The 24,486-nt window shown below is 45.8% G+C and overlaps 3 protein-coding genes across 6 annotated transcripts in view; 1 reads left to right on the top strand and 2 right to left on the bottom strand.

Annotated features, from left to right (window-relative positions):
* LOC133507315 (potassium voltage-gated channel subfamily D member 3-like) overlaps nucleotides 1-14,937 on the bottom strand; it is an 83,016-nt gene extending 68,079 nt beyond the window's left edge. The window contains exons 1-3 of one of the 2 annotated variants that reach the window (XM_061832235.1): nucleotides 14,831-14,937; nucleotides 10,026-10,397; nucleotides 7,875-7,993 (exon numbers count right to left, since the gene is read on the bottom strand). The gene's annotated coding sequence lies outside the window, so the exon portion shown is untranslated. Of the gene's footprint in view, nucleotides 1-7,874; nucleotides 7,994-10,025; nucleotides 10,398-14,830 lie in introns of those variants that run through there. The other variant, XM_061832234.1, reaches the window with a different exon arrangement.
* LOC133507316 (CTTNBP2 N-terminal-like protein) lies at nucleotides 6,648-22,112 on the top strand. Of its 2 annotated transcripts, XM_061832236.1 has the most exons (7): nucleotides 6,648-6,795; nucleotides 11,067-11,171; nucleotides 16,091-16,318; nucleotides 19,659-19,766; nucleotides 20,086-20,274; nucleotides 20,363-20,533; nucleotides 20,613-22,112. In XM_061832236.1, exons 1-7 carry the CDS (start codon nucleotides 6,790-6,792, stop codon nucleotides 21,429-21,431), a joined length of 1,626 nt encoding a protein of 541 aa, XP_061688220.1. In that variant the 5' UTR covers nucleotides 6,648-6,789; the 3' UTR covers nucleotides 21,432-22,112. The 2 variants fall into 2 exon arrangements, with proteins under 2 accessions (XP_061688220.1, XP_061688221.1); XM_061832237.1 differs by lacking the exons at nucleotides 6,648-6,795; nucleotides 11,067-11,171; nucleotides 16,091-16,318 and adding an exon at nucleotides 19,230-19,363.
* The window catches only part of st7l (suppression of tumorigenicity 7 like), a 51,483-nt gene continuing 41,120 nt past the window's right edge, over nucleotides 14,124-24,486 (bottom strand). The window contains exons 16-17 of one of the 2 annotated variants that reach the window (XM_061832227.1): nucleotides 14,831-14,941; nucleotides 14,124-14,219 (exon numbers count right to left, since the gene is read on the bottom strand). The gene's annotated coding sequence lies outside the window, so the exon portion shown is untranslated. Of the gene's footprint in view, nucleotides 14,220-14,830; nucleotides 14,942-22,256; nucleotides 23,993-24,486 lie in introns of those variants that run through there. The other variant, XM_061832228.1, reaches the window with a different exon arrangement.

Raw genomic sequence — 24,486 nt, 5'->3', positions numbered from 1 at the left:
GTTGTGAGTTCGCTGTGTTAGCGTCCATAACAAGGCCCATTTGCCACTCCAGAATGCAGCTAGCAAGCTCATGACGGCTAAACCTCGAAAATGCATCTTCGCCGGATGCCTCAATCTGGAGAACGGCTTGGTGACCTTTTTTTTTTTTTTTTAAACTCCCAAAAATTACAAAATAAAAAAAGAATGGACACCTCTATGATGACTACAAAAATTGGATCTTGGTTTCCCTTGCCCGGACGCGGGTCACCGGGGCCCAGCCCTCTGGAGCCCGGGTCTGGAGGTGGGGCTCGAAGGCGAGCGCCTGGTGGCTGGGCCTGCACCCATGGGGCTCGAAAGGGGTAACATGGGTCCCCCTTCCCACGGGCTCACCACCTGTGAGGGGGGAGGGGGGGGGGGCATAGGGGTTGGGTGCAATGTGAGCTGGGCGGTGGCCAAAGGCCTTGGAGAACCGATCCCCGGCTACAGAAACTAGCTCTAGGGACATGGCCCTGGACGCCTCCCTGGTGAGGTGTTCCGGGCATGTCCCACTGGAAAAACCAGAGGACGACCCAGGACACGCTGGAGAGACTATGTCTCTCGGATGGCTTGGGAACGCCTCGCGATCCCTCCGGATGAGCTGGGGAAAGGGAAGTCTGGGTATCCTTTCTGGAGCTACTTCGCTGCGACCCGACCCGCGAAAGCGGTGGATAATGAATGGAAGGATGGATGGAATGGATTAACTTTTTAATGATACGCAGATGGCAACCCAAACGTCAACACCACCAATGCCGTACGCATTGAGGATGGACGGTTTGGGGATCTTTCACCATAGACAACATGGCTTCATGGCTAACTTGATACTAGCGAAGGGGGCAGCGCCGACTGCTTGACTTCTCGGGCTTCCTTGCTGTCGTCGGGCGCCGTGTTTGGCTGTGACAATTGACTTGTGTGCTTATTTTTCAACTGTAGTCCACAATAAACATTTAATTTTGAAGTTGGACCCTTTGTCTGATTCATTTTGCCGCATCCAATCCACATGCCCACAAGGTCTGAGAGCTGAGAGCTGGTCCTTATTATTTCAGTTTTGAAACCTGATTTCAGACACTCAGCAATTTGTTTTATTCATTCAAATATGGCAGGTCTGCCGTGTTTCGAATTGACGTGCCGTTTTTTTGGGGGGCCTGCTTGGTCCCAGTTTAAAATGACGCAGAATTAGCTAGCTCGGGATGATATTCATAGCAAAACAATACACCCAGTAGGTCAAATCCCAGGCAAGTTTTCAAGAGGCAAACCTCAGCATACAACGTGGATGAAGATTAAAACCGCAATCAAACAAAAAAAAAAAAATAATAAATAAAGGCTTGGAGAAGATGAGCACAGTGGCCCAGATCTACCGGCGGAGACCTCGGAGAACCCTGCAGTCAGTCTCCAAATTGCGTCTCGTGCTGCGTCATCAGAGAGTAAATAAATAAGTGCCACACTCGCTTCCGTTGATGTCATCAGGCGAGGGACACGACGTTCACACAACTGTCCTCATCGGGGGACGGGTCGCTGGTCCTTACAAGAGATGCCGGAAGAGGTCACTGACGGCAGTTGCGGGGATATTTTATTGCTCATTTTGGCTTGGACATAATTTGTTCTCCCGAACGCGGAGGGCACTCGATTCAATTTCGGCCATTAAGAAGGTAATATTTTGACAAGCGCAGTCTTTTTATCCTCCATTGTGGCGAAGGCTTTATAAATGACTCGAGAATCAGACTCTGGAGTTCAAATAGAGCAGGATACTCAAAGTGTGGCGCACGTACCGCTGGTGGTCCATGTGGCCCCACCTGGTGGTCCGCGAAATAATCACCGGATATTGCCCCAAGCCTGCTGTTGTGTTATCGATTGTCTGGTTGCTTGTTGAGGAAAGTGTGATTTGGGATCGGAGAGAAAGAAGAAAGACGACGTTTGCACTGACACGAGACTCGGCCATCAAACGAATTCGCGTGGCGGTCAACAAATATGTGCATTAGTATTTTGGCCATTCGAGGGACTTTGAAAGCGGACTTGATGATATAATTACATCCAATTTTGATTCATTTTGGCTATTATTACACCTCATTTGCTAGCTTCATTCCGGGGCTTTAATTTTCATCCCAATTACATTTGCGCAAAGGGGGACAGAGGACATAAAAAAAAAAAAAAAATTACAGATTTTGTCCAATTTGTTGCCTGATGGGAAATACCTCAGTACTTCCTTCCCTACTGTATGTTTGGTAGCGCTGTTGTGTTTCATCCCTTTTCCTGAATTCCCTTTAATCCAGTTACACTCAAAGGTACCCCCCCCCCCCACTCTCCCCCCCCCACCCCTAAAGCTTTGTTCCTGCAGCTCTGCGTGCTGCAGTCTGCAATTTGTCTGTCAGCTTAAAGCTTCTACTGATGTAAAGAAAGAATGCAAGACTTATCCTGGGGATTTTTGTTGTTGATGTTGTTTTTAAGTCCAAGACCGAAAGCCTGAACCTCTCGAGACATACAAACAGAGCACTTGAACGCGCCTGATTGGCCCTTGGAATCAGTCTGTGCGATGCACGATAATGAAAAAACTCGAGGTAGTAGTAGAACCTCACACGTGAATTGGCTACGTAGGCAGAATGGCAAGTAGAAACCTTAAGGCCACAGCCAAGAACCTTTCCATTCTTACACCTCAGATCTGAGCGGTATAACTAACTCAGTCGGGGTCGAGACGGGATTCGCACGAAACCGTCGTACTCATCGGCCGTCGTTGAAATGCGCAACGCGCTCTTGTTGCATCGGAGCCCGACCGACGTAAGGAATTATGCTCCTGGAAGAGTGTGGAGGCCGTGATGTGATTAAAGTACCTCATCATCTGCTTTAAAGCCTGGATGCTCGCCCGCATAAATGCGTTACGTCGTCCACCTTTCTCATGGCGCTCGCTATTATTTCGCCATGCGGCGCTTTTAGACAATAATCCCAATTTGATTTTACACTTGTATTACCCTCATTTTTTTGTGTGCCTACAACTCGGCGGAGAACGGGTTTTGGATTGCATGCCAAATAAAGAAGATTGCAGTCGTATTATATCGGGTCCGGCCGAGACAGTTTACGGGGATTCTTAAAGTTTTTGGGGTTCGGGGACACTCACAGGGAAGAAACTTTTTCAAGCGCCGCCTCATAACCCTAACGGCAGTAAAATCCTAGTGGAAATTAAAAGTTGCTTATTTTTGACAAAACAAATGTGCACCGAATTGTTATAAAAATCTTAAGCAATAAAAGTCCAGCGAGCCCTTACAAGTGAGGCATTTTTTGAAGGTCCCCTCATTAACCTGACGTCAATCAATATTCATTACAACGCGTACCCATACGAATTAAAACATTGCCCTTTTTGAAGAAAAAAAATGTAATATTATGAAGCGATCTGTCTTTATTCTTGTAAAAAATGACTATGTTCTTGTGTTTTGTTCTTTAAAAAAAAAAAAAAAAGGCTTTATTGCTGTAAAAATACACCTTTTGTCCCGACAGGGATGTCAGATTTAGGTGATGAGATATTTTTTCAAGGTATGCATTTTTTTTTTAATTATGGTACAATAGAATTGATTGTAAACTGTTTTCTATGGAAGTTAATAAGTGCCACCAGGATTTGAATTTGAAATGCCACAGAAAACCTCAGCTGGTAAACCGTTGGCCTCACAGTTCTGAGGCCCCGGGTTCGATCCCGGCCCCGCCTGTGTGGAGTTTGCATGTTCTCCCCGTGCCTGCGCGGGTTTTCTCCAGGCACTCCGGCTTCCTCCCACATCCCAAAAACATGCACCATTAATTGGGCACTCTAAATTGCCCCTAGGTGTGATTGTGAGTGGGGCTGTTTATCTCGATGTGCCCTGCGATTGGCTGGTAACCTAACTCCTCCTGCCCGTTGACAGCTGGGGAAGGCTCCAGCACTCCCGGCGACCCTTGTGAGGATAAGTGGCAAAGAAAATGGATGGATAGATGGATGGATGCCACAGAAAACAGGATTTGAAAATGTAATGTGATCACATTTTCAATAGTTGTATTTCAGTGTAACTTTTCAATGTTAAGAATTCAGCCGGCTACAATTCACCAAACAGCCAGCCAATCCAGTTACGCTTTCTTAGTCACGTGACATCACATACTAAGAAAGCGTAACTGGATTGGCTGGCTGTTTGGTTCTGACCTGAAGTAACCCTTCCTGGTGGCACAGGCGGTAAATTTTAGACAGCGAATTGTAGCCAGTCAAATTGTTCACCTTGAAAAGTTACAATGAAATACAACTATTGAAAACGTGATGACTTTAGATTTCAAATTCAAATCCTGTTTTCTGTGACATTTCAAATTCAAATCCTGGTGGCACATATTTGTTCCCATAGTATTCCTGACACTCAAGTTATGGAATACGGACCCCCGCTTCAAAAAAAAAACCAAAACGATTCGGGTTATCCAGAGGCCACTCATGAACGCATAGGGAAGAGAAAAAGGGAAGTGGGGAGGGAAAAGCGGCAGATACGAAGCGGTGGACTCAGAGCGAGTGGCCGCACGCCAGCCGACAGAGGCTGAGAAGTGCCTCAGATGAGGTCCCGGATTGCAGTCAGCCCCTCTTGCCTGATTGTATGTGTGCCGCCGCCGCCGCGCCACGTCTGGCGTGAGAGATTGCTGCACCAGGTGTGAAAGAAATTCAGATGAAATATCGATTTGGAATACTTTCCCTTAAGCGGTGGGGGGAACGCTACGGAGAAGTTAGGAGAAATTTATGCGTCGGATTAGCAGCAGATGTTCGACTTAAATGTTTGCTTTAAATTTAGATTGATCCAGTTTTTAGAGAACTTCACTTCGGGGTGGAAGATGGAATCATTTGCACTCCGGAGCTGTTTTTTTTTTTCTCATTAAAATGTATATTTTGCAGTCAAAGTACTTATAATAAGCTTCAAAACGTTCTTTGTAGAAATGAATATTTAAAGTGGAAAGACCTGTTAAAGTCAGTCAAAGTTGTGATTTAAAAAGGTCTTGTAGATATAAATATTGCTTGAAGGTGTAGTTTTTGGTCTGAGTCGGACTCGCAGTTGCTGGGGGGGGGGGGGAGGTTTGGGGGGGACCAATTTTTGTTAACAGGTGCTGAAGCCCCCCTAAAAATGGGCCTGGCGACGCCACTGGAAGGCGCCACCGTATTACCTCGGAACCAATTTCAGAAATAATTCCCCAATGTCCAAACACACAAAAGCTCACTGATCCCGGGTTAAGTTCTGAGAAATGGGCTACCACTCGGTATGCAAGACCCACAACCAGCAATATGTATGATGTACTTTTATAGATCAGCAAAAGAGCGCAATTGTGAGATGTCTAAACAGGTTCCCACTTGCCGCCCGCCGACGTACTTTTTTGTCTTATGTTCTATTTATTGAGTGATTCGATTTATTTGGGGGAGTTTTTCAACCGTGTTCTTGATATTAAACCAAGACATATAATTTTTGGTGCTACTCGGCGACACAAATTCAAACAAGTAGCGTCATCCAAACGCTCAAAAAGAGAGATATTTGTGTGATTTACTACATACGTGGAATTGAGAATTTATGTCACTACTAACAATTTGAATTCCTATAAGAAATACAAATGAGCTGAAAATTGCCATAAACAATTTCCTGCAAGAATTGTCAGCAATGATTTAACCGGGAGAAACAGATAAATATCAATATGCGACAATATTTCTGTAAATCTCTAATCATTTTCAAATGATCACTTCAACAGCATTCTTAGGAAATGAAAATGTCCATCACAGTTGTGCTATTTTTAGAACAGGTCCACAGGCGACCCGTGCGGTTCTTGTGGGTGGGGTGGGGGTCGACCCGCGGGCACCATGCGGTGACCCCTGCGGCAGGCAAACTCAGATTCACCCTAATGTGTAATTTAGAGGCCATCATGCATGTTTTGGGGAGGTGAGAGGAATCTGGCTTACCTGGGGAAAACCCAAATAAGCACTTGGAGGACACGTAAAGCCCACAGAGAAAGGCCACAGCTGAAATTCCAACCCAGAACCTCAGAACTGTGAGGCAAACACCCAACCCGCTTGACCGCAGCCCAGCCAGGCCTATCATGTAATCTGCAGTTTGTCAATGATTATGTTACTATACCGTTATTACATGCTTGGAGAGAGAGAGAGAGAGAGAAAGAGAAAACCCAAAGACTTCCACGTGGTCTCCTCCTACTACAGTTTGAAAACATGTTACTGTTGCCCTCTACTGGCAACTCTCGAGTCCCAGCATTTGTGCATTTATACGTAAGAGTGGTTTTGTTGTGGCTTTGATAAACTGATGGTGTACCTAATGTTATGGCCGGTCGGATACAGTTTAAAAAAAAAAAAAAGTACAATGACATTTAAAAGTCAGTTTTTGATCTGCGAGGGCATCGTGAGTGCTCATATGTTTGCATGTTTCCCTCATCTTTACACATAGTCGTCTGAAAACTATATTCAAATGCTTTAAACTTTTTAAAAAGTGTTTTTTGTTTTGTTTTTAGAGGACTACGAGAAACTCAAGATTGCCAAACAAAGAACTCCAACTTAATCCAAGGGGGCGGGGACGTGAACTTCCCCGCCCATATTTTTCCCCCCTCAACTCAGCTGTCATTGGTCATTGCACACTACTCAGCTTCTCCTATTGGCTATCCTGGCTGCCACTCCAACGCTTGCTTCCCATCCAATTTCAGAGTTCTTCACTCTTCGGAACCGAAGACGGGACGAATTAGGGAGAAAAGGAGGAGAAAAGTTCATGTCGGACTTCGGAAAGGAGCTCTGAGGACCACATGAAGGTAAGCCGACGTTTCGACGTCGCCGCAGGGGACGAGCGCGAGTGTTTTTTTTTTTTTTTTTTTTTATCGTGTGTTCGCTTGCTTTCGCTAAAACTTGTAAAAAAAAAAAAAAAAAAAAAAAAAAAACGAGGCGAATTTTGTTAAATTGGGCAACGAGGTAGGCCGAAGCCGCTCGTCTGAAAAATCCCCACTCCAGCAGAAAAAACTAAAAAAAAATCATAAACAATAAGTTTCATTGGACTGCTTTTTCCCCCATGTGGACGTTAACAAGTAGTCGTGAGAGATTATTTCAATATTACAATAATGTTGTCTAAATCCAATTGAACTGGCAGACATGATGCATCTGCTGAGGCCTGCTGCACATCATCAATGACAAAATGTGACAATAATAATCATGTAATAATAGCAAGACAAAAACACAGTCAAATCTTCTCACTTTAAGTACTTCCTGTGGGATCTAAAATGTGACAAAATGTCTCATTTCCCCATCATAAATAATATTATCGCAAAATTACATCTAAAGCAGCATTGAGACCGCCACTATATTCCTAACTTCTTGTACCAGCACCATATTCCCACCTCCAAAACTACTTCCGAAAAATGGTTAAAATGAAGAGAAATTGAATACAGGAGAGAAAAATAATAGAACTGGCTTGGCTGAGGTAATCATAACTGTACTTTGTGGTGGTAAATCATCTTAAAATTTATCAGGAGGCCAGATTATATATATATATATATATATATATATATTTTATCCTTAATGTGTCAAATGTACATTGGGCTTGGTGGTTAAAAGTATCTGCCTCATGGATGAGAAGTTCCGTGTTTGAATGATGAGCGTTTGCTTGTACTTGCGTTGAGTTTTCACTCTGATTCAGACTTTTCTACAGGTGCTTTACTCTTTGTTTGCGTATTTCCTCTCGGGTCCGGTTTTAGCTTCATTGCACACTCTGAAGTGTCACGTAGATGTGAACGTGAAAAATGGATTGTTTACATTTAAGCTAAGATTGACTGGCAGCCAGTCTGGGGCCGGACCCCGCTTCTCTCGCTAGAAGTCGGGAGGGATACGCGCTACTTACTTGTAACTGTAATGAGGACAAGTTGTCAAGAAACTGGATTGATGGATGAGAACTGCTGATTGACTGGCGACCAGGCCAAGCCAGGGCCAGGGTGGACCCCGCTTCTCTCGCCAAGTCATCTGGGATGGACAAACGTGGAAAATCAATTTGATCTGGGACTGATTGGGGACCAGTTCTTGTTACAGTGTGTTAAAGTCAAATATGTTGTGTGTGTTGTCAGTGACTTGGCCTCCAACAAACCCCCGATTAAAGGATTAAGGGTCCTGGGGGTGGGCGCTAGTCGGGTGGAAGTGAAATTGGAGAAGGTGTGCTAATATAGTTTGCGCTAATCGCGTCAAAAGACAATCAGGAGATTCTCTGGCGTAATCAGTGAGGCCGGTTATATCCGCAAGCGGGGGGCTCGTAAAAGGCAAAGCTAGCGAACGGCGTGTACGCCGTCGTTTAATTAGCATTGAGCCTGACTGATGGCGAGAACACTGCGGGCCTTCTTCTGCTGAGCGGGATCGGGTTTTACGGCGCAAAGGGAGACGTGGCGACGGACCGTCACTCATCGTTTGAAAGGGACTCTGCGCACTCGTGCCAGCTTAAACTAACAGCCGGCTAATCAGCGCCACGCTACGCTGTCTTGTAATTTGGGGCAGCTCGTTCGTGGTCGTGGATTGGTCCAAAAAAGAATTGGACCAGCCAGGACACCTCATGTTGGAATGTTTCACAACATTTTAGGATGGGAAAATAAAGACGTAGCTCAATTGATTAAAAACTTAGCAAAAACAAAAGTTAAAGATAAAATAAGTAGGAAATATATAAGAAAGTGTGTGTGTGTGTGGGGGGGGGCCTAAAAAAAAGCATTACATTTCTTTTAATCGATTTTTGTAGATGCAAATATTCTTTAACATAATTCAGAAAAGTGGCCAAAAATTTTGGGACATCACGGTGTAATTATTTATTTGGACTTTTTACTTTATTTAATTTGGAGGCGTTTCAGCAAATTTTGGGAGTCAAGGAACAAATCTAAAAAGTTGAATCCATCCATTATCTCCCGTTTTTCCGGGTCGGGTCACGGGAGAAGTAGCTTCAGCAGGGATACCTGGACTTCCCTTTCCCTAGCCACTTCTTCCAGCTTTTCCGGAGAGATCCCGAGGCGTTCCTAAGCTAGCCGAGAGACACGGTCTCTCCAGTTTGTCCTGGGTCGTCCACGGGGTCTCTTTCCGGTGAGACATGCCCGGAACGCCTCACCGGGGAGGCGTCCGGGAGGCATCCGAATCAGATGCCCCAGCCACCTCATCTGGCTCCTCTCAATGCGGAGGAGTAGCGGCTCGACATTGAGCCCCTCCCTGATGACCGATCTCCTCACCCTATCTCTAAGGGAAAGACCCTAACCCACCCTGGGGAGGAAACTCATTTCGGCCGCTTGTATCCGGGATCTTGTTCTTTCGGTCACGACCCACAGCTCATGCCCATAGGTGAGGATAGGAACGTAGATCGACTGGTAAATTGAGAGCTTCGGCTTTCGACTTAGCTCCCTCGTTACCACAACGGACCGATACAAAGTCCGCGTCACTGCAGACGCTGCACCGATCCGTCTGTCGATCTCCCGCTCCGTTCTTCCCTCACTCGTGAACAAGACCCCAAGATACTCGAACTCCTCCACTTGGGGAAGGATCTCCTCCCCGGCCCTTGAGAGGGCACGCCACCCTTTTCCGACCGAGGACCACGGTCTCGGATTTGGAGGTGCTGATTCTCATCCCGGCCGCGGCTGCGAATTCCTCCATTGAGAGGTGGCGATCGCGGCTTGATGAAGCCAACAGAACCAGTTTAATGTGTATAGAATTTTTTTTTTTTTTTAAGCTTCAATATATCTTTTTGACAAGAAAAAATGATGCCATGACAAAGAAAGACCGCCAAGTTGTTGGCGTTGGGGCTCCTCTTACGGCAAAGCTTCTCCACTTCAAGTTCAAACCGTGTCGTGATAAAAATATGCGTGGGAAATCTTGCAGCTTTCTTATGAAGTGAGCCCGGTTGCCTCTGCTGTCTCTCATTACGCAAGCGCCCTCTCCCACCTTCTGATGACTTCAGGATGTGGAAAGCTGCGGAGAAATCCTTCTCCCTGCCTGTCGGGTGCAAGAGACGACGTTTTTGAACGTGACCTACCTGTGTTCGAGCTGTCAAGTTCAGTCTGTGGTTAGAGAGAAGAGAAGACGCGGGCGGCTTTGATGCTCTTTCGTGGGGGGGGGGTGGGAGGCGGTGAAAAATGTCAGCCCGCACACGTTTGACGGGCTTGGGAGCGCGGCGGGACCTTCGGGCCGGCCGCCGCAGGTCTGCAGAAGCAACACAGCTGTGAGATTACAGCGCGGCCGCGCCACAAAGAGACCACAAAGCGTTTTCACACACGCATGCTAAATTGTCACTGTGACCACTTTGAATGGGGCAGAGAAACCAAAACGATGTGATTTCCAGGATTTTCTCATCCAGCGGTTGCGGGCCACGTTTATTTGTTGCTGCGCCTCGTGGCAGGTGGGAGACCTGTTATAAAACATGAAAAAAAAACAATTAAATATGTAACACATTTTTGCTTTGTCGAGGCAGTGTGCTTTGAAAAAGGTGCAAATGGCTTATTTGAAGGAAGCACCACCCGTTATTGCTCTACTACAAAAGCATACATTTTAAGCAAAAAATAAACATATTTATAATATATAATTATTTTATTATATAAATTATTTAAACCATACATGTATTTCTACTATGCTGTTTATTATCAGGAAAAGCGGGAAGAAAATGCTTAAAAAGCCCATTTTTTTTTAGGCTTGGAACGCATTATTTCTTTTTCCATTCTTTGTCATGGGAAACATCGATTCAGTTTTGGAACAAATCACTTCTCGAACCGTTTTCTGGAACGGATTGTGGTCAAGAACTGAGGCATCACTGTACGAGGGAGGCAGGTGTTCTTTTTTATTTTTTTTAAGTGGATTCCAAATGACTTTGTGAATGGCCACGATTTGAGGTATTTCCACTATTCTAATGGTTTTCCATGTTACATTTAGCACTTAGTCTTTATGGATTATTGCAACCTGTGATATGTAAGCGATGTTGTGAGGTTTCTTATAAAGCTAACTTTCCCCCACATCCTTTTAAAAGTATATGTACAATAAAAAAAATAATAATGAAGCGTCTTTCTTTTCCCCTTCCTAACAGTCCAAGCTGAACATGGAGAGTTTGACCAAGCAGGAGCTGCTGATGCTCTTTAGCATCCTGGAGGGAGAACTGGAAGCGCGAGACCTGGTCATTGATGCGCTCAAGGTACTTGCACTCGCTTACATCGTGACGAGGGCGACGTCTGCCGAGGAAGATGACAGAAATGTCCATGTTTTAGGTTGATCTGATCCAGGTTACGCATTTGGGAAAAAAAATGAATGTGGCATTGAAATTACCAGCTCATGAGGTTGTTTTTTTTTTTTTTCTGTGAAATTGGATCAACTTTTGTTTTTCCGAATTGGATCGGTTATTTTTACTTCTGAAGTGCCAAGATAGTAGCCAATCATTCACCCTGTTTGTGTCACAAGGGACAAAGTCTTGGCACACGTTTGCGCTGTCTGAGTCATCTTATTCATAGACATTGAAGAAAAAAAAAAAAGTGATTTGCCTAATTGGTGTAAAATGAAATTTCAGGTCTGATGATTTTTTTTCCTCTCACGAGAAAAGTACAACAAATATATTGTGATTTTTAATTAATCTGAATTTTTTTTTTTTTTTGCTGAAACAAAACAAGAAATCACACAAGTTGAAGAATGTTTGGTAATTTTTTTACATGTGTAAAGTATCTTCAAATATGTCTTTTTTCTTCAAATATTGGAAATATCTTTTTTTTTTTCCCCAAAACACCCAATTTGATTCCGGTTCAATGTCAGTCCTTTTTTTTTCTCCAATTTTTATTTTATTACTTGAAAAATAAATAAGAGGTAACTTGATTTGATTTGGGTTTTAGGTAAAAACAGGCAAAAATAAAATCACACAATTCATACCATACCAGCCGCCATGAAAAAGGTTTCCAAATATTGTGATTATTTAAAAAAAAAAAATCCATCAGAATACTGCGACTAAAAGCAAAGAAACAAAAATCGCACAATTTGGAGACAGGTTTACTCGTCATTTTGAGCAAATGAAACAGCATCTCCAAGTCGTGTGATGTTTGTTTAGTTTTCTTCTTCTCAATCTGAAACGCAAACAAACATTTTTGTCGGGCGAATGCCAAAAACCCAACCAAACAAACGAAAACACAATTTGAGATGCATGCGTTTCATTGGAGCGTGGCGACGCGATTTCGCCAGTGGAAGTCGAATGGTGCGTTTTTAACAGGCCCGTTTTAAAGCGCTTGAACGCCTGTTAAAATACGTTTCCACACTCACGTCCGGTGTATGCTCAGCTCGAGCCAAGCTAATTAAGCTAAGTAGCCGTGTAAAGCGCCCTCGCTTCCTGTTGTTCCCCCGAGCGTCGCAACGGGAAGCTCGTCCGTTCAAACCTGCGTGTGCGCATCCTCCCAAAATCCTCTGGGATTTTGGCTCATAACCGCATAAATCAAACCCGCTTGTGAGCTTCGACGGAGAAAGCGGGCCCGGCTAAGCCTTCGTCGTGTTTGACGCACGGCGGCCCGCCCTGACCTCGCCGTGTCTTACTTTAGCTGGATTAATGCTGTGTTTCAATTAAAGGATTCCCGGGTTATTTCCCACAGTCCTTTGCTAGCCTCACACGCGCGTGTGTTGAAAAGTTTCTGTTGCCTAATAAAAAGCAGAGAGAGCGAAAACGAGAGATGGAAATTCCAGAAAATAGTGCCCACACCTCTGCAAAAACGTTTATTCTAATCCCCCGTGCTCTGCCAAAGTGTTTTGAGCGCTCCAAAGCGTCCTGTGTTATGTCTAGACCTCCAGACCGCATTCCTGCCTGCCTCCCGGGACGTGGCCATCTAAGGCAAGAAGAGCTCCGGCGCGCCGGGTGTCCGATGACTCCACGCGAGCAAATAAACACGAGCCAAACTGTTAACCCATTCAGGTTCCGACTGGCATGAATGCCCCACTGTTGACACTGCGGAGGGTCTAATCACTCGCGAGAAAGCTTCTCTTCAGGAAAAAGTGGTCACCGCTTAACCTGGGGCATGTCATGACCGTGGAGTTGAACACTACATGAAAAGCAGTTTTCAAAGTCAGAAGCCAATGGATTTATCAATATATCGTAGCCCCCTTTCTGTCGGTTGAATTTAACGTAAGAGGTCCGCTGTGCTGGTTTCCGGGCTTGGTCAGCAGAGGGCGATATTGCCCAACATGGCTGAACCCTGGGATCGCTGAAAATTGATGGATTCATCTGTTCAATTCTTATTCCGGGAACCCAATATTATCACGATACAGTGTTTAGGTTGTGTGCGTACATACAACATATTCTTGCTCAGAAACGTGATTTCCTTTCCTCATAAGGATGTTTTCCCCCTTCTACTGCGCAAAAAGGACGATTGATGTTACGTGACGCGAGACGAAAGCTAAATCGATAGATCAAAATATTTTTTTTTAATGATCTCAAGTGTTAGATTGACAAAGTATTTTACAGAGGTTGATCAACAATCATAATTTTCAATTATCAAACATTTCAGGATGTTTTTCCTTAAAAAGAACCATACCCAACCCTATCTGTTCATTTTAGGATCATATTTGCATCCACCTCATCGTCTCTATCATTCATATTTTCCCTTCAAATGCCTGTATTTGCGACTGGCCGGCAACCAGTTCAGGGTGTAACCCCGCTCCGCCGCTCCCGGCACCCTCGTGGGGATAAGCGGCTAAGAAAATGGATAAACGGATGTCTGTATTTGTGTTTCCTGCTCTTTTTTTTTTTCCCGCTTAAATGCCACAAAGGAATCTTGGGTGCTCTTCGCGCTCATGTGGACGAATACCAGGAGAACGACATCGGGCCAAAATGAATTTTGGCCGTCGCACGCGGTTGAAAAGTGCATCTGTTCAAAGCCAGCGGAGGTCATGTGAGAAATCTAATCCACAAATCACCACAACGACAAAGGCTTCTTGTTTGCTCTTCTCTCTTTTTTTTTGGAATCTGGAAAATATCTGATACACTATCGAGGCTGCAGTGGAAAAAGTAGTGAGATTAATGTAATTTTTTAATATTTCATTTTGCGCAACTACCGACGGGATTGTAAACCTTACTGTTCATGAGTCACTCCCGCAGCTGCTCGCCTTTGAATGGGAAGTTTTTCTTTGTTTTCCCTCCTCTTAGCGATGCTCGTCTTGGGCCGACAGATCTCCAGTCGCCACTGGGAGGCAAAATCCCAAACGCTCACATGAAATTCTGCAAGGCAATTTATTATTTTTTTACGAGTGAGCCAGTGATGGATTAGGGCAAAGCTGTCTATTAAACTCGAGCCGCAACAGCAGCGATGCCGTTGCAGTTAATGCCTCGCAGATACACACAATGCAGTAGCACAGCACCTGCTGTCATTCTTAGACTCCGAGATCATAATCCTACAGTTGTGCGATCAAATACATTTTTTGTGACACCTGAGACAAGACATAGTTTTCAAATGTTTAAGGTTTTTTTTTTTCTTCTAGCAGTTAAAGTGGAGCAGACTCATGCAAAGGAGTGCAGACTAAGCATTAATTTTTGTCACCTTTTTATTTTTTGTGTGTGTGTGTGTGTGTGTGAATTCAAACCCACCACCGCCCCCCGCCGTAGTGATGAACACCGGGAATGACTAAGTGCGCCCTTGTGCAACACAAGTGCCCAGAATGGAAAGTCTGGCCTAAGCTCTTTGCTAAAGTGACACATAAGCACTCGAACAGGAACGGGAAAAGGGATGTGGGCCGTTTACTGAAAGCTACTTATAAATTGGTCATTTTTTTTTTTTTTTTTTAAAGCCGACTTTATGACTAATTGAAAGAGAATAAAAGTGACGTACTCACCCTTCCCTTTGACACACGGGCGGAAAACGGGTTCAGGACTAGAGTTGGGCTACATGCGCTTGAGAGGTCGTAGTCACTTGTCCAATATGTTCCGTGTTGGAACTCAATACGCTGAAAAATACAAATACGTGCACTTTTAAACTCCTGACACTTGATTATGTTTGCAATTTACTGTCTGTAAAGCAAAGCAAAGCAAATCTATTTGTACGGCGCATTTCATACACGAGGTAACTTAATGTGCTTTACATGATGAAAGGCATTTGAAAACAAAGAGATAAAACATTTAAAATGGGATAAAAACAATAAAAATGACAGAAACAAAATATTAAAAAAAAACCCAAGACAATTAAAACCGCATACAGTCCAAGTAATATGATCAAAAAGTGGATATATATTCTAAAAAGCATGAGGAAAAAAAATAAGAGTTTTCAAGGTGGATTTAAAAACATTCCCACTTCTTCCATTTGTGTGCAGCATAATAGCTAAATGCTGCTTCGCCATGTTTGCTTTGGACTCTGCGCTCCACTATTTTACCTGAGTCAGTCGATCTCAAGAGTTTACCGGGTTTGTATTCCGTGAGCCATTTCTTTTTGGGGAGTCCAGTCAGAAGACCGTTACAATAGTCAAGTCTACTTGAGATGAAAGCATGGATGAGCTTTTCCTGGTCTGCTTGACACGTACAAGACTTCACTCTAGATATGTTCTTCAGATGGTAGAAGGCAGAATTTGTGATGGATTTGATACGATTGTTGAAAGTCAAGTCGGAATCAATCAGAACACCAAGGTTTCGGATTTGGTCTTTGATTTTTAAAGATAGCGAGTCCGAGGAGCCTTCCAGTTGTTTGCTGCAAATTACGAGCACAGCAGTAAAAATGCGCTCACGTTTGGAGGCTTTCGGTTTATTTCTGACAAGAAATAACAAACGTGCCAAACTATTTGGGAGTATCATTCAAGAAATCTGCTGTAGCGGAATCCACAACCTCCCACGCGCCACCCACCTTGTTGACAACTTATCTAATTACCGGTTGCACTGCCGTCACTCTGCCAAAGAGGATTGCGTTCTCTCTAATCTCGTGATCCTCTTTCGTTGACCCCCCCAACTCAGTCACCCTCCCTTTTCACGCCATGAAGCATCTTGCCGCTGCATCACCTGCTTGAGGACATCTCTGGCCCGGGGCCCAGAAACAGGCCCCTCGCCATCTGTTTCTTCGTGTGAATATGAACCGTGATTACCATCATCGCCTCTTCTGTCATCATCAGGCTCAGCGCAAAGATTTCTTCGTGCGGGAGCGCTACGGCCGCTACGACCTGAGCGACCCGTTCCTGGCCCTGCAGAGAGACGGCGAGGCCGTGGGGGCCCACCGGAGCAACGACCGGCCGGCCGCCTCCAACCCGCTGGTGGTGCTCAAGCTGGTGGTGGGCCACTGCAGGAGGATGCAGGAGAAGACGCTGGCCCAGCTGGCGGCAGCAGAAAGCAGGCACCGGATGGTGGGTCTGGGTCGATCGCAGACGTTTTTAGTCGCACGGCAAAGGGGCCTCGTCGAACTCGAGTGGGTTTGTTGACAATAACATCACCGCCATCGTAAGGAAAATCACTTGGAGTACAATTCAGTAAAATTCCCATGAAAATTTTCTATCTGAAACATGAAGGTAGTAGAATTTTTCAGTTTTTTTTTTTTTTTTTTAAATACAAATTAAAAAAAAGCACATTTTTCATTAAACGTGCAGAGTAGATTACACAGTTCTCCGTGGGTGGATCAACAAATCATTCTGTCGTGTAGGAAGTGATCATCTCCTTTCTTCTTTTCCCTTCGGCTTGTCCCGTTAGGGGTCGCCACAGCGTGTCACCTTTTTCCATCTAAGACCATCTCGTGCATCTTCCTCTCTTAACACCGACTCTCATCACGTCCTCCCTCGCAACATCCATCAACCATCTCTTTGGTCTTCCTCTCGCTCTTCTGCCTGGCAGCTCCATCCTCAGACTCTCTCGCCTCCGGACATGTCCAAACCATTGAAGTCTGCTCTCTCTCGGACCTTGTCTCCAAAATATCCAGCTTTGGCTGTCCCTCTAATGAGCTCATTTCTAATCCTATCCAAGCTGCTCTCTCCGAGCGAGAACCTCAGCATCTTCATTTCTGCCACCTCTAGTTCTGCTTCCTGTCCTTTCTTCGGTGCCACCGTCTCTCATCCGTACATCATGGCCGGCCTCACCACTGTTTTATAAACTTTGCCCTTCATCCTAGCGGAGACTCTTCTGTCACATAGAACACCAGACACCTCCCGCCAATTGTTCCACCCCGCTTGGACCCGTTTCTTCACTTCCTTAGCACACTCTCCATTGCTCTGTATTCTAGACCCCAAGTATTTGAAGTCATCCACCCTCGCCATCTCTTCTCCCTGTAGCCTCACTCTTCCTCGTCCGCCCCTCACATTCACGCACTTATATTTCGTTTTACTTCAGCTAATCTTCATTCCTCTCCTTTCTAGTGCGTACCTTTATCTTTCTAATTGTTCCTCTGGCTGCTCCCTGCTTTCACTGCAGATCACACTATCACCTGCGAACATCATGGTCCAAGGAGATTCCAGTCTAACCTCATCTCTCAGCCTATCCATTACTACCGCAAACAGGAAGGGGCTCAGCGCGGATCCCTGATGCAGTCCCACCTGCACCTTAAATTCTTCTGACACACCTACGCCACAACCTCAACGCTGTTCTGTTGCCCTCATAGACGTCCTGTACTATTCTAACAGGTTTCTCCGCCACGCCCGACTTGACACACAGACAGACGAGTTAATGGATTGTCCTAAAATAGACTAATATGTGAAAAGAAAATAGAATACAGGGTGTCCCAAAAGTCGATATGCACTTCCTTTTTTTTTTTTTTTTTTTTTTTTCACCCCAGCCTTTGCAGGATTCTCTCGCCCGCGGCTTCTCGGTTGACATTGGAGCCCCGTTGCAAAATTGCACCCTGGCAAAAACGTTTTTCTGTCTGAGACTGAAGTTCGGCGCCACTTTGTGAAGCTTTACGGCTGTCGCGCTCTTCCAACACATAATACAGGTTACGCTTTCCATGGCAAGTTTTCTCCAAACAGGATCTATTCCTGACACACATCCCAGCAGGCCTGCTACGACTGCAAGAACAGAAGTTCTAGAGCAGGCGTTTGCACAAAGGCCAGGGAAAACTCTATCCAGAGGGCTGCACCGGAACCTCAGCATCAACAAAAGCTTGTTTCAGCAGAGTGATCCAACTTCAGGTTTTTCAAAAGCTTCAAGCAAAATATAGTAATGCACAACAAAGAGAAATCGTAACAGGTAAAGTTTGATCGCCATCAGCTTCTCAGAACGGTGCTGAACTGCAGCTGAGGACAGTAAAAAAAAATTTTTTTTTGCCAGGTGGAAATTTTACAACGCTGCTCCAATGTCAACTGGCGAGCCGCCCGCAAAGGAATTAGACGCTGACAAGAAGTGCAAAGCCCACGCTGTCAAATCCTCCTGACATACAATCAAATAATGGAAAATACTGTATTTATGTATTTACCACTGCATTAGCGTAGGTCAGCAATAGACTGTGTGTGTAAAAATTGGCTGTTGTGACTGCTTTGGGAATGGAGCTGTCACGTCCCATCGGAACGAGAGTAGGACCCAAATGCAGGAGAAACGTTTATGATATGCAGAGGTAGCGGATCGAGCAAGCAGTCCGGTGCAGCAGCGGGAGTTGGGACGTCGGGCGAAGAGAGCAGGTGAGCAGGCAGGCAGGAGTCGGTACGCAGGGGAACAATCAACGCAGGCAGAAGTATCAAAGGAGTCAGGCTTACAAGGGTGGTCGGAGAACGGGCGAAGGTCGGTACGCACAGGTTCCATCAGGGATACCGGAGCACACGAACGGGACATGACGATCATGCGAACTGGCGCCGGCCAGTTGTCATCGCGGTCATATAAATCCATAGCATAATCAGGCTGCATGAGGCGCAGGTGTGCACCTCCCAATCAGCGCACCCGCGCGGGCACCCGCACAGCTCGTGACAGGAACTTCCCAAATAAAGCGTCCCTGTAAATGCGACCTCAACCCAACACACTCTCAAACTTTGATGTACGAGGCCCAGTCAAAAAGCAATGAGCCCAATTTAATTAGATTCATTTTTTTTGCAGGAATATTTATACTTTTGGTGATGCGTTGGCCTCACAGTTCTGAGGTCCTGGATTCAATCTCGGACCCGCCTTTGTGGAGTTTGCATGATCTCCCCGTGCCTGCGTGGCTATTCTCCGGGCACTCCGGTTTCCTCCCACATCCCAAAAACGTGCAACGTTAATTGGACACTCTAAATTGCCCCTAGGTGTGATTGTGAGTGTTTATCTCCATGTGCCCTGCGATTGGCTGGTGACCAATTCAGGGTGTACCCGTTGACAGCTGGGATCGGCTCCAGCACTCCCCGTGACCCTCGTGAGGCTAAGCGGCTAAGAAAATGGAAGGATGTTCTGTTCCTGTCGGCTGTTTTGGAAACGACGTCATCGTTGGATTCCTGTCAGGAGCAGTGAGCTATGATTGAATTGTTTTTGAGGGGGGAACATTTTCAGAAGGGTGCAAAACGGGTATGGAGAAGCTGGAATAGGGCACAGGAGAGTCAAAACGTGGGTGTCCGGGACCAAAGGCGAGGAACAAAAGCCTCCCCGGGCCCCCAACACACATTGGTACCTTGACTTCCAAGGGAACTACTTCCAGAATTGGAATTATGAGCGATCTTAAGGGGGAGTCGCGCTGAGCCAGGTGGGGTCGGTGTCATGGAAGACTTTGCCTGGCTTAGTCGGTCTCGGTCTTGTTCTCCGTAGGTAATCATGGACCTGGAGGAGGAGAAGAGGAAGCACGCAGAGGACACGGCCGAGGGTGACGACGTCACCTACATCCTTGAGAAGGAGCGCGAGCGCTTGCAACAGCAGGTGAGCCGTTCCCCACGTCCGTTATCGCGGCAAAGCTCGTCCTTGTCCGTTTTGAAACGGCAACATTATGCCATTTTTCTCCACATCTAAAAGCCAAGTATCTTAATCAAAGCTTTCTGACATTCTTCAGCCAAAGTACACAAAGGAAGAAGCGCTACATTAAAGCGAAAGCTGCTATTAGCCAAAATTTGCTAGTATTGGGCAACACCGCTCATCCTACTGCCTGTGAAACATTTTTCTAACTGCCTACGATTCTACTTCAAACGTTAAATGTACAAACCACCGATCTTTACGTCTGGTGACCCTTCTCTCGCCGTAGCTGGATTTTGAGCGCAGCCAGGTGCGGCGTTTGGAGAAAGAGCAGCGGCGTGCCGCCGAGCAGCTGGAGGAGGAACGAGCGCAGCACAAGCAGCTCTCTTGCGCTCTGGCCAAAGAGTGCAAGTGGGCCAGCGCCAGAGCCCTGGAGGAGGGCCACCGCCTCACCGAGGCCGGGCGCAAGCTGGACAAGGTGGCGACCGTTTCCGGATAGAAGAACATCTCCAGATGATTCAAATGTCCTCCCGATGTCACGCTTCACCTTGTTGGGTGTCACCCAGGAGAGGGAGGCCTGCCAGGCCCTGAAGGAGGAGCTGGAGGAGGAGAGGAGGCGAGCGCTGAGGATGGAGGCCAGGGTGGAGGAGCAGCTGGCCGAGTTCGACACGGAGCGGGAGCAGCTACGCTCGCGACTCAGGAAGGAGGAGGCGCACTGCGCTAGGCTCCAGCAGCAGGTGGGGTACGCTCAAGTCAAGACGTCGGAGGGGCGTCACGCAGATATTTAACGATGCATTTGTTGTTTTTGTTTTGGAGGTGGAGGAGCTCCAGAGAAAGTTGAGCGTTGTCAGCGTGGTGGAAGACGTTCAGGAGGACTGCGAGCAGTGGGCCACAAAGGTTCCGCTTGGGAAGAAAACGGCAGAAACAAAGCTGGAACACAACAAGGAGGAAAGCCGCCAGGCGACTGCGGAGACGAAAGTCAACGGGCATCATTTCGCAACGGAGGCCGACGAGGGTCTCATTGGAGGATCCCCAAGCGGGAATCCCGCAGGCCACCAGACTCTGACTTCGTCCCCGTGCGCTTCCCCGCTCTTAACGAAACGTCAGATCGCTCCCGCGGTTTGCAAGTCGTCCTACCAAGCCGGAATCAACCAACGCTTTCAGGCTGCCCGCCACAGGTTCCAGGCGACGCCCCCCGACCTCGAAACCGCCCAGGCGTTGTCCCCCTGCACCTCCCCGCCTCCCCCGGCCGAGTCCAGCAAGCAGATGGCCCGCAGCACCGTCACCCAAGTCCTGTCCCGCTTCACCACCACGCAGCAGGCGCCCAACCCCTCCCCCTTCGGGACGGACTACCGCTGCTTGACGGCGCCCTTGTCCCCCGTCGCAGCCCGGGCGGCGGCGGCGGCGGCGGGCCCCCCTCAGGGGGTCCGCTCGCCCACGATCCCCAGGGCGGACAGGGGGAACCCTCCGCCCATCCCGCCCAAGAAACCGAGCCTGGGTCAAGCTCCGCCCTCTCCGGCCGCCGTCCCGAGGTCGGGCGGGCATCTGAACGACGGCCCGCGCTCGGGAAGCTGCGGCCTCACGTCCGGCCAAGACGCCGTCAAAGAACTGGATGTGGTCCTTTCGTCAAATTGACATCATACACTGTGATATGATATTTATTAGGAATGTCTAGAAACATTAATCAGCTCACATAGGATACAGGAACACATGCGGCGGAGACTCTCTCGTCATTTCTGCCACTAATAACGAAAAACGTAGCTCCGCCCCGACGTACACAGCTTGTCTCTTAAGGAGCGATGTACCACTTCGGCATGACACCGCGTACCGTACTACTTTGCTGCAAAATAGCGTTTTGGAGCCATTTTGTCGCATCTTTGTGCTTTTCACAAAATGGCCAAAAACCGCAAATAGGATTATTACTTTATTAGTTGAATAACTTGGAATAGGTTACACACGCAGAAAAAAAAAAAAAAATAGGTGAAAATAAATGTTGAACCGCAAATATGTTGGGGATGACTGTACTGTATATTCCATTAGTATCCGTCACAGTATATTTGTACTCGTTTTCATAATATGCAATCTTTAATCATCATTGCTTTTATTAATATAAATCTGTACAGTTGATTTGTTTTTTTGTAAATGTTCCTTACTATATTATAAAAGATATAGTTTTATAATATGCTGTCGATGTTGCATTTAGAAGATCATACTTGTATTATACACGGTCACAAGCACGGTACAATTATATATGTATATTTTTTAATAGATTATTACATCAAAGTTGCTATTATTGTTCACCAATTGTATCGCATTCCTCGTCTGTATATGCTGAAACATAAAATAAATGAAATCCAAAAATGCAATTGCTCTCCCTCCAAATCTGGCCACATGTAAAAATGTATTAGAAAACCCGCTTGTAAATGATATGCATGAGAAATCATAAACACCGTTTAGTCTCTGATAGATAACAATCAAAATATGAATTTATATAACTATACAATCAATGACCTTCAGATGACACTACCATTTATAACATTTCATTCGTCCATCTATTGAAAAAAAAAAAAAAGCATTGCCAAAAACTACGTGTCCAATTTAGCTGCACCTTTAAAGAATATCCTCTAGGGGGCAGTATTGGATTTACCTTTTTCTTTATTATCTTGAAGCAGGCCTCAACAGTAAGACGTGTCGGCATCCGTCCATCCATTTTCTAATCTACACCAGTGATTTCCACCCTTTATTGGGCCAAGGCAGAAATATTATATTTGAAAAATCTCACAGCACACCAAACAAAAAATGGATACACAGGTCAAGTACACGCTTTCTGTTGTAAAATAGAAGAGCATTTGCTTGTTCTGTCGGTCTTTATATGCCGCTGGCTTAGAGAGATGAACAAAGGTGCATGTCATGTCATTATCCAAGCCGCTTATCCTCACAAGGGTTGCAGGAAAACTGAAGCCTATCCCAGCTAGCTTCGGGCGAAAGGCGGACTGCACCCTGAGCTGGTCGCCAGTCAGTCGCAGGGCAGATATCGACACCATCGCTGAGCGGGAATCGTACCGCTACACCAACAGTGACCAAAGTTACATTATTTGTTGAAAATCATATTTTGGCCGAGTAAGTCTGGAGCCCATCACACTAACCCATATGGACTGATGTCCAATGGCCAATCAAGAAGAAGAAGAAAGGAGAAGATGGTGGACAGAAAGTAAGGACTGGAAGAGGATCTTTCTCCGAAGGGAGGATGAGGAAGAAAAGTGGTGAACAAGGAGAAGAGCAAAAAGAACAAGTGAAAAAGTTACAAGAGTTAAAGATGATTTTTAGGATGTTACACACACAAACACACGCATATGTGTTTAGACGACTGCATTTTCATACGAGCTTTGTGTGTCAGGGTGGAGCCAAGTTTAGCCTGGGTCATTAGTGGAAGTTACAGAGAATCTTGGTGCTTCCAGTTATTTTCAAGATATCAGGATGCTAAGAAGATCGTTGCCCTGCGACTGGCTGGCAACCAGCTCAGGGTGTTCCCCGTCCCTTGCCCGTTGACAGCACTCCGCGTGACCCTCGCGAGGATAAGCGGCAAAAGAAAATGGATGGATGGATAATGAGGTTGTCTGATTATCGAACAGGCCACTCAAAAATGAGCACTTTTTTTTCCCCATTCTTGAACATGAAGAGCTGTGCACACTTGGCCAACCAGATTATTTCCCTTGTGTCCAATTCTCCTCTCAAACACTTTTTTAGTTCTAAAGGTGAAAGGTCACATTCATGATCACAAAAACCTGGCATATTGAAAGAGGGGTGTGTCGACTTTTTATGTGCACTGACGAAGAGCGCTAACGGGAAGTCCCGTTACTCGCACAAATGGTAATTTGTACTGTACACCGGCATAAAGTCCCTCGAAGACGACCACCACCGTCGCCACAATGGCCGCCTAACAATCGAGACACATGATCGCGAGTTCGGGGGGGGGGCTTCTCATGACCGACCCCCCCCCATCGCCATGACATTCCCGACATCCGACGGTTCTCCACTTCACTCGCTCTCCGTCCACCCAAATTTAGCCGAGGGCCACGAGAGCGGCCCAGAATAGGAGGTCCGGTGCGGACCCGCCGCCCGCCCTCTGGGAGCCCCCGCAAGAGCGCAGCTGGCGAGAACAACCGAGGATGACCGCACTGGTGTCACGACACGCACTGACAAAAAAAAAAAAAAAAAAAATTGGATTACAAAAATGCAATTAAAAAAAAATGATTTTACCCTTGCTTTGATTTGCATGCAATAATCTTTTGCATTATGTTATCATTGATATCATTTATGATGTATCGTTCTTTCAAATAACGTCTTTCATCTAGTGTTATTTTATTTTTATTTTGTTTTATTCTTGTTCATTACTTCTCTCAAACAGCAGCTCATTTGTGACATTATTCATAATTTTGCTTTAAAATACTGTCATTTTAAAAATGAATCACATTGTCATTACCTTTCATTCATTAATCTTTCTAAATCTGATGGCGTGGCACCTTTAATAATTTATTTTTCATCATTTCTAAGAATTAATTTCTCATAATATTAGTTTTAAAATAATACTCAACTATATTCATTTTTAAAAATTTGTTGACATAATAGCAAAAGTCCCAAATATCCTCCTCCTCGTTTAATTCACGTATTAACGAGCAATCGGGCCGTT

The sequence above is a fragment of the Syngnathoides biaculeatus genome, chromosome 10, assembly GCF_019802595.1.
Source record: "Syngnathoides biaculeatus isolate LvHL_M chromosome 10, ASM1980259v1, whole genome shotgun sequence".
In the NCBI taxonomy this organism is placed as follows: Eukaryota; Metazoa; Chordata; class Actinopteri; order Syngnathiformes; family Syngnathidae; genus Syngnathoides; species Syngnathoides biaculeatus.
This window is presented reverse-complemented; position numbering and strand designations above follow the sequence as displayed.

Excerpts from the sequence above, each read along its gene's own strand:
- LOC133507316 (XM_061832236.1), top strand. Across the intron at positions 20,275-20,362 it reads CCGGGCGCAAGCTGGACAAG|GAGAGGGAGGCCTGCCAGGC; the intron begins GTGGCGACCGTT and ends GGTGTCACCCAG. Across the intron at positions 20,534-20,612 it reads GCGCTAGGCTCCAGCAGCAG|GTGGAGGAGCTCCAGAGAAA; the intron begins GTGGGGTACGCT and ends TTTGTTTTGGAG.